Source organism: Glandiceps talaboti, chromosome 4 (genome assembly GCF_964340395.1).
Source record: "Glandiceps talaboti chromosome 4, keGlaTala1.1, whole genome shotgun sequence".
Taxonomy (NCBI): domain Eukaryota; kingdom Metazoa; phylum Hemichordata; class Enteropneusta; family Spengelidae; genus Glandiceps; species Glandiceps talaboti.
The window spans coordinates 516,768-526,280 of NC_135552.1; the positions used below are offsets into that span (position 1 = coordinate 516,768).

General features: G+C 37.1%; 1 protein-coding gene across 1 annotated transcript in view; it reads left to right on the forward strand.

Annotated features, from left to right (window-relative positions):
* The window catches only part of LOC144433626 (cation channel sperm-associated protein 4-like), an 82,027-nt gene extending 74,628 nt beyond the window's left edge, over window positions 1-7,399 (forward strand). The window contains exons 12-16 of the mRNA XM_078121962.1: window positions 2,963-3,044; window positions 3,688-3,779; window positions 6,290-6,397; window positions 6,834-6,986; window positions 7,154-7,399. Coding sequence (XP_077978088.1) covers window positions 2,963-3,044; window positions 3,688-3,779; window positions 6,290-6,397; window positions 6,834-6,986; window positions 7,154-7,399 — 681 coding nt within the window. The remainder of the gene's footprint in view (window positions 1-2,962; window positions 3,045-3,687; window positions 3,780-6,289; window positions 6,398-6,833; window positions 6,987-7,153) is intronic.
* The last annotated feature ends 2,114 nt before the right edge of the window (window positions 7,400-9,513 follow it).

Below are 9,513 nucleotides of genomic sequence, written 5' to 3' on the forward strand. Positions count from 1 at the left end.
TCCTTATAAATGAGATCATGTTATTTCCTAGAAGCCTAATAGATTTTTATATCAGTATTGTATGTCATCGGCTGACAACTTTTGGTCTGTTGGTGTAAGCATAATAATGAATGGGTTTTACTTTCTATGCATGTGTTATATAACAACCTGGTGTGGAGGCTTTCCCAGACACCCAACACATTTGTACCCAATATAAAACTCCACCAAAATAATTTTAATGGCTTCATGGAAAAAATAGGTGAATTCATGTAGTATTATTAGCTTATGTAGGCATTATACTGTATAGACGTATAACATCAGTGCCTTTGTCTGAGTTAGCTGCAATAATTGTAGTGTTTGCTGTGATTTTGAAGGCTTTTTCTTCTGTTTTTGTGCCTTTTTTCGTTCCGATGTTTAACCTGAAGCGAACGCTACAATTCCTGTAACGTAAACGCAAATAGACAAACGATTCAGATATAAATCACAAAGTTGTGTGGATTTTTCAGCTAAGTTATGCTTTACCTTCCAAAAAATTGGATATTTCCTAACGCCAACATTAATTACAGAGCCTTCAAGACCCAAGAAGTGTTCAGAGGTACCCCAATTCCATCAAAATCGGCAAATGTTTAGCAACACATGCAGCGTTTTGAAATGGGCAGTTTGACATCTCGCTCACATATTCAATGCGATCTTGTCAAATTGCTTCAGGTTAAACATCGGAACGAAAAAAGGCACAAAAACAGAAGATAAAGCCTTCAAAATCACAGTACACCACATCCTCCAAAAAGAGAACTACCAAACCACTAAACTATAGTTTCAACAAATAAAGTCTTGAGAATAATCTCCCGATATGGATAGAAGAAAATTTTCAAGACAAAAACACGAAACACACCTTAAACACCTTGGTAAATTACAAATAAATCCAAGAGAAAATACAAACGGTGGTTTTCCTCTAGTAGCCTCTGTTTGTAGATGTCTACAAACAAACATGGGCTGACCAGCTTCTCCAGAGATACAAAGTGTAGCTGACATCGCACTCCACAAACTTGAGTGGTACATTATTGAAACATACATGGTCCAGGATAAATTTTGGCACCCTTTCTCTTTATAATCCTTGTTGACTACTTGTTAGGAAAGGCATCTGAATCTGGCACAGGAGTTGAGACCCACCTCAGGCAGTCAAGAAGATATCCGGCTAAATTTCTGAATGATTTGGATTTCGCCGATGACATCGCTCTCCTTGAGTCATCAATGCCACGTGCACAGCTGCAGCTGACCCGAACCTCTCAGGCAGCTGCAGACCTTGGTCTCATTATCAGCGCACCCAAAACAGAGTTCATGACTGTCAACTGTCATCCACAGCCTCCCCTCCAAGTGTATGGTAATACAATCAACCATGTAAATGACTTCAGATACTTGGGTTCCATGATGGGATCCAGCGACAGCGACCTGAAGCAAAGGAGAGCTCTTGCTTGGACAGCTTTCTGGAAATTAGAGCATCTCTGGAAAAGTTCCAGCATCCCAATATCAACCAAAATTAAGCTGTTTAATACAACTTGTGTCACCATATTGTTGTATGGCTGTGAGTCATGGATAATCTCTAAGGATATGGAGAATAAAATCAACTCCTTTGGCACATCATGTTACCGTATAATGTTAAACATCAAGAGGATTGACAAAGTAACAAATGTTACTATCTACAATCTTACGGAGACTGTGCCCCTTGTCAAGAGCCAGGAATCGTCAACTGAAATTCCTTGGACATGTACTGCGCATGCCTGATGGGGAGCCTGTCAAGGAGTATGCATTGTATGTCCCAAAACATGGAAAGAGGAAACCTGGAAGGCAAAGAACCCTGTTCTCAAAATACATCCACTGTCTTCTGGGAGATGCAGATGGCATGCTGAATCATGGTCAACTGTCAAAAATGGCTCAAAACCGTTGTGGCTGGAGGAAACTTATGGCCGACTGCTGCGCAGCCGAACGATGATGACATGGATAAAATATCACTTTGGACACATTTCAGAGATGAATTATTCGTGCTATGCCATGGCACACAAAGTGAACTCAATATTCTGAGTGAAAAGATAAATGAAATGCACCCAACATTAAAATTTTTGTTGGTCAGCTCAGAAACGGAAGTGGTATGCCTTGATTTGGTGATTTACAAAGGTCATAGGTTCAAACAAACCAAACGCTTGGATATCAAGACGCACGGTACCAAACTAGTCTAGTTCCTATACAGTATCGATCGTAACGATTTATATAATGTGTGGTTATAGAAACCACATTCTGGTCATCCAGATTACACCAAACTGACTGACACTTTTCAGTACCTCCACAGACAATCATGTCACCCAAATTCGGTCTTTAATGGTTTTTTATTAAAGGGGAAACAATGAGGTATGAACATGCAGTAACAAAGAAGATTTCCAAAACAAATTTTGAAATTCTAAATTGACACAAAGAGGATACAACAAATCAGAAGTGATTCGCTCGTTACATGTAGGTCCGTTATGAGAATAGGGAGACTTATCTCCAAAATCGGACACCAACTCTACAGATTCCTCTAGTCTTCAAAACAACATATATAGTTCCACCATCAAAGCGTCTAAACTAAAAGATGCATTAACAAAACGTTGGGAACTGCTAGAAAATAATGTAACCTTGAACCAACTCTACCCGACCAAAACAATCATAGCACAGACAAGAGCGAAACAAAAATCTTAAAGACATACTTGTCACAACTTAAATGAAGTCCTCTGAAGCAAGGCTGAAAATAGCCTTGCTGATCATAATGTGATTGAAATACTATGATTCGAATGTGATAACTGGGCGGCTTCAATAAAACTTAACACCATTTTTAAAACTATTCCGCTTTAGAATCTCATGTCATGTGTAAAGGCATAGATGTCACCAGTATGTGCGTCATCAAAATGTTTTATTTTTTTTCCTTTGATGTCTCTCGATGTATCCATGATAGGACAAAGCAATGAAAGAGGTGAAAGAGGAGAAAAAGATGCAGGAAGACACGTTGGCCACAAAACCCTCCGGAGATGAGGGCGGTGAGACAATTACAACATAATCCAGTTACTAACCAAAACAGAGCATCGTCTAACTCAACAAAATATTGACTAGCCAATGCTACATTTTATTTCTATATTTTCTTTGGCTGATCTTGTTGACCCACACCTTGAGAATTGCTTAAAATGCAATTGTAAAGTTAAAGATTTGTTAGGCAGACGATAAAATGTAGCAAGTTTTATTTCTTTTTTTTACCAAACTTCTGTTTCAAGTTAAATATCTTACGTTGTATAAGTTGCAATATTACAATGCGAACCTCTACATATCTCTCCACCTGAACTAAATTATCTTTGCGCGCTGTTTTCTGGCACACCTTTTTATTTATTTTACACTATATTTTCAAACATTTTCACTGAAAACAGGACCTCATCCCTATACATGTGAGTGCCGTGAGTGTAATCCAACAAACAGATGAAACAGATAAGCGAGAATATTTTTTTTATAATTTTAATGTGACACAGTACTTAATCGACATCAATCCGTAAGAATGATTCATTAATTTTTTTCAAAATATCAAAGTACTTATTGTATATTTGTATAAAAAACTACTATACAACATTTTCTAAAACTCGCACATGCCAACAAATGAATATTTTTTCTCTTTTTCTTTCATGTTCTTTTCAGAGAGTAGTCAGGACAAAGACATTCCCATAATAAGTGTTGGTGACGTCATTAAATCTGTTGAGCTATCGATGCAAAAGCCTCTCCACTTCGGAGTGAGTTTTACGTAAAATGTTTACGTATTTAAAATGTTTCAAAGGTTAAAATGGCATAAGCGAATTTATAAGCTTTTTACTCGAGTGAAATACGCAAGTCAATATATTCTAGTATAATGTTAATGTCCATGCATGCCTTCTCTGACATTACATTTTATGTTCTGGCATTGTTAGAACTATTGGTTGCATATATATATGGTTGCATTGCATATCTATAGGGACTTCCTGTATATGTTTTGATACGTATAATAAATTGTGTCATGGGATCGTTCATAAGTTATATCCTAATACCAGGACTGAGTTCAGTCAATTGCAAGTGTTGGTTAAGTAAACATCAGTAAGTAGAATACTTTGAGTATCTTTTAATATGCAGACAAAATTTATATCCTAAAAAACATTTAAAATCAGCTTGTGCCTCTTTAATCTTTTCAATTTTGCAGAATGGTATGTGTGCTGCCATTGATGCTATGTATGCTGCCATTGATTGCATTAGAATGGTATGTGTGCTGCCATTGAAGCCATGTGTGCTGCAATTGCCGATATGTGTGCTGCCATTGAAGCTATGTGTGCTGCAATTGATGCTATGTGTGCTGCCATTGATTACATTAGAATGCTATGTCTGCTGCAATTGACACTGTGTACGGCCATTGACACTATGTATACTGCCATTGATGCTATGTGTACTGTCATTGATTGCATAGAATGCTGTGTACTGGCATTGACGCTATGTGTGCTGCCATTGATCTGCCATTGACGCTATGTGTGCTGCCATTGATGCTATGTGTACTGCCATTGATTGCATTAGAATGCTATGTGTACTGCCATTGACGCTATGTGTGCTGCCATTGATGCTATGTGTGCTGCCATTGACGCTATGTGTACTGCCATTGATTGCATTCGAATGCTATGTATGCTGCCATTGATTGCATTAGAATGGTATGTGTGCTGCCATTGAAGCCATGTGTGCTGCAATTGCTGATATGTGTGCTGCCATTGAAGCTATGTGTGCTGCAATTGATGCTATGTGTGCTGCCATTGATTACATTAGAATGCTATGTCTGCTGCCATTGACACTGTGTACGGCCATTGACACTATGTATACTGCCATTGATGCTATGTGTACTGTCATTGATTGCATAGAATGCTGTGTACTGGCATTGACGCTATGTGTGCTGCCATTGTGGCATTGATGCTATGTGTACTGCCATTGAGTGCATTCGAATGCTATGTGTGCTGTCATTGACGCTATGTGTGCTGTCATTGACGCTATGTGTGCTGCCATTGATGCTATGTGTGCTGCCATTGATGCTATGTGTACTGCCATTGATTGCATTAGAATGCTATGTGTACTGCCATTGATTGCATTAGAATGCTGTGTACTGCCATTGACGCTATGTGTGCTGCCATTGATGCTATGTGTGCTGCCATTGACGCTATGTTTACTGCCATTGATTGCATTCGAATGCTATGTGTACTGCCATTGATGCTGTGTGTGCTGCCATTGATGCTATGTGTACTGCCATTGATTGCATTAGAATGCTATGTCTGTTGCCATTGATTGCATTAGAATGCTATGTGTGCTGCCATTGATTGCATTAGAATGCTATGTGTGCTGCCACTGCCAATGACACTGTATGCTGCCATTCATTGCTATGTGTGTTGCATGCCATTGATTGCATTATAACAGTTGATACTAATAAATGTAATCATTTTCGTTGTTTTCGTTTCTATTTTCGCTTTTGCTTTGTTTTCTCAAAATTAATAATTTCTTTGTCCAGAAAGGAAAGTAATTTTTCCATCAGTTCGTTTTATTAGCCCCCACCAGGTGACGGCTTAGATTGTGCTCCGTCCGTGCATCCACAGCCATTTCTTGGACATTCAATGACCAATTGCTTTCAAACTTAGTAAATGGATAACGAAATATGACTTAAATATGCAGGTCACTTTGTTTTGGGATATGATGCAATTTAGCTAACTTAGAGCCATTTTGGGGTCAACAAATGTGATTTTTGGTCAAAAACTTAAACTCCAAAACTACTGGGCAGATTGGCCTGAAATTTGGTGGGAATGGGCATGTTAATTTAGATTTGTTTATTACATGATGATTCCATTAGTGATATGCAAATTAGGGCTAAAAATGTGTCTTATTTTATAGAACAAAGACTAAACACCATCAGTATCAGAGAGGGATTTTACAGGTGAACCCAGGGTACGGTCATGTGACAACCATCCCCCTGAGTAGCGCGTGCAAACCCCTGAGAGCGTACACAATACATGATATTGTATGGAGAGACGCACAATGCATCTTGGAACCGGCAACAGGTCTATTACTGTAATACCAATATATGACGATTCAAATGAGTTTGTACAGCTTGTACAAAAAATGTCGATGAAATTTCCTTCAGCAATAATTTTCTCTGTTTTTGTCTGTTTTTCTGTTTCTCTCGCAACCTGACCGTGTCTCCCTCATCATCGTCATCGTCGCCATCATCATTGTCACCATCTTTTAGGATCTTAACAAACTGACCCATGAAAAACTAGAAAACTTCTTGTTAGCAATAACAGCAATAGAAGAGAACATCACACACTACAAGAAAATGAGGGTTGAACTTGATGAGGTAGGAAATGCATGGTTATGGCCGCAGTTTATTCGATCAACTGAGAAAATACACATGGCAATGATATTCCTATTAATGTTCAATTTCTTAATTCAGAAGATAGCTTTCAGTTTGATGTCACTTTTTATCATAATAATTGTGGTAATAAACAGGATGTGGACTAATGGAAACTACATGTCAAGTGTTTCTTACTAATTACTTTTACTGAGTAAGAAGACAACCTACTAGCTTTAGCTTTTGATCAACTTGTTTGGACCAAAAACAACTTCTGTAATAAATGTGTTGATATTATCTCACTGAACAGCATCAGAAGTATGACTTCTTACCATGTACAATTGTTGAGTTCTCAATCTTTGATTTGGGGGTTTCTTGAAAATTTTCTAGGCACGCCTAGTTTTTTTTTAACAAGCCGTCACTTTGATTACATTTCATTCAGATTTTCAATGTGATTTGGGAGCTCAACTTAAAGGCTTTTGAAGATGATAACTTCGATTCTGATGATGATGATTGGTTTGAGTCTAGACCATCAACAGCGGCTGGCACCACACCACTGCCTCCAAAATCACCGAGTGCGATTGATAACATAGGAGTAAGTAACTACAGATTAGCATTTCAAAAGAAGTCATTCCCTGATTAAGCACAAGATGTGAATATTATTTAGTCAAACAGTTAAAAAGGGGTTAAGAGTTCCAAGGCCATATATCGTAAAAGTTGCATGATCAGTGTTTAAATCAGTGTTTTATTTTTTCCTCACAGAGACGTGGTGATATACTTTCAAACTTGCTGTCATTGGAGAAAGACAAGGGGATAACATCAACCGGTGTATCTTATATGGGAAATGTCATTCAACAAAGTGCCCTTCTCATTGATCAGAGTAGGTTTGGTCCTATGCCAAGTAGACGTCCTAGTTTTATCAATCGAGCCAGAGTTGCCATGAAAGGGAACCAGGAAAAGAAGATGTCAAAAGTAACACCACCACCATCACCATTGCCGGCATCATGAACTCCATTTATTTCATGAAGATTGTACATCATTTTATATAATTTAATGTCAAATCAACTACCATGTTGATACGTGACTGCACATTTCGTACTTTAAGCTTCAAAATGATGCTACATCTCAGAGAAATTAATTTGAGACAGATTATAGGTGTTTTCCAAGTCCAATTAAGAACATGACACCCTATTTTATCCTTTTTTCTTTGTTGAAGCCTGAATCTGTTTACAAAATTCTGACATAGATTTTAGAATTTTCTGTGCCCGCTAACATTTACAGTCACATTTTCAACAATATTGTTATTCCAAAGTTGCATTAAGAAAGATCTACTATCACTGACTACTTTTGTTGAGTCGTAATCATACACGCACGTATACATTTGTTTCACAAACATTGAAATTGAAACAACAAGAACCTATAAATTTTAAATTTCACAAAATACCATCTTTGCTAATTCATTGCTAGGAGCAATTTTGATATCTCCATGAAATGCTAACCATGATATCCAGTGTATTCTAGATCCATATGTATGTGCTATGTGTACATAGTGTAATGCATCAGTAAATCACAACGAGGAATGAGTGCTTTACAAGATCAAGCATGTAAAGAGGCTTGACAAGGCAATATGGATATTAGAAAACAGGTATGTCATATTGGCAACAAATTCTTAAACAGTGTTGAAATCAGTGCACATGAGGCAGCATATTTAGTTCTTCAAATGCCATTGACACATGCTACCAGGGAAGTGATATTTATCAATTCATCACCACCAAATGGAAGGACAGTAGACAAGTACTAGAAAAGATGGCAATAAATTCTACAGATATTGAGTCTGGCAATACTATAAAACAATATTCAAACAGACCCACATGCTTAGAACATTGATGTCTTGCAGATTATGCGTCAAAGCTAGATATTAAAGGTAAATCAAACACATCTACAGATGATGGCCAAAATGATGATGATCTACAGACAAACTCTGACAGTAACAAGACAAACAACAATTCTACTGATAACTCTGAAACGTCTTGATATTTCACTTACAAATGGTAAAATCAAGGAACGCATTTAATATTAGTTATTCGATATTTAAACTATAATCACAATGGATGTTTGTTTGTTTGTTTTTTTTGTGTGTGTAAGCAACAAAGTCAAAAACCGCAAGACTAATTGCCATGATATTTGATGGGTGTATTACCTTATGTGTCTAGTTGAAAAATTGTTCAAATCAAAATGATCTTACCACCGGTGTGTGATTTGGGTAAAAAATGTGATTTTTGGTGAAAAAACTTAAATTCAAATGATGGTCAAATTTGATGGGAACATTCTTAGGGGTGTTTAGATTAAGAATTGTTCATGACATGATGATCCTGTCAGTGATATGCAAATTAGGGCTAAAAATATCTTTTTGGTCAAAAATCTTTTAATTCCAAATCTACTTAGCAGATTGGGCTGAAATTTAATGAAGATGCATCTATGCATCTGTGGGTGTATAGATGAAGAATTATTAAATATAAGCATATAATGATCTCATCAGTGATATGCAAATTAGGTGTAAACCTGTTAATTTTTGTCAAAAACTTATATCTCAAAGATATCTCAGAGATGTTTCTACATTTTCTTCACAATATTTTGACACAATTGGCCATAGCAACCATATGGGACCATGCCCTTAACAACCAAATGGCAGTATATTTTAGTCAAATAACATCATCTGGTAGGCAAGCGAGTAAACATTCAAAGTATTGTATGCAAATATCCCTAGCAACCATGACCACACCCATAGCAACAGCCAAGCGGTCGTGTATTTCACAAATATAACAGGGGTTAAGTGGAAATATAACCTTCCAAAAAGCAACAAGATCACGCCCATAGCAACAGCCAAATAATAACGTATATTGCAAAGATAACAGGAATAGAAAGATAAATGAATAAACATTCAAAAAGTATATGCAAATGTGCTTACAACAAGACCACGCCCATAGCAACAGTCAAATGATCACACATGGTGCGAAGATTACAACAGGGATAAGTAGACAAATTGAATAAACATTCAAAAATGCATGTAAATTTGCCTAGCAACGAGACCACGCCCATAGCAACAGCCAAATAATTACGTA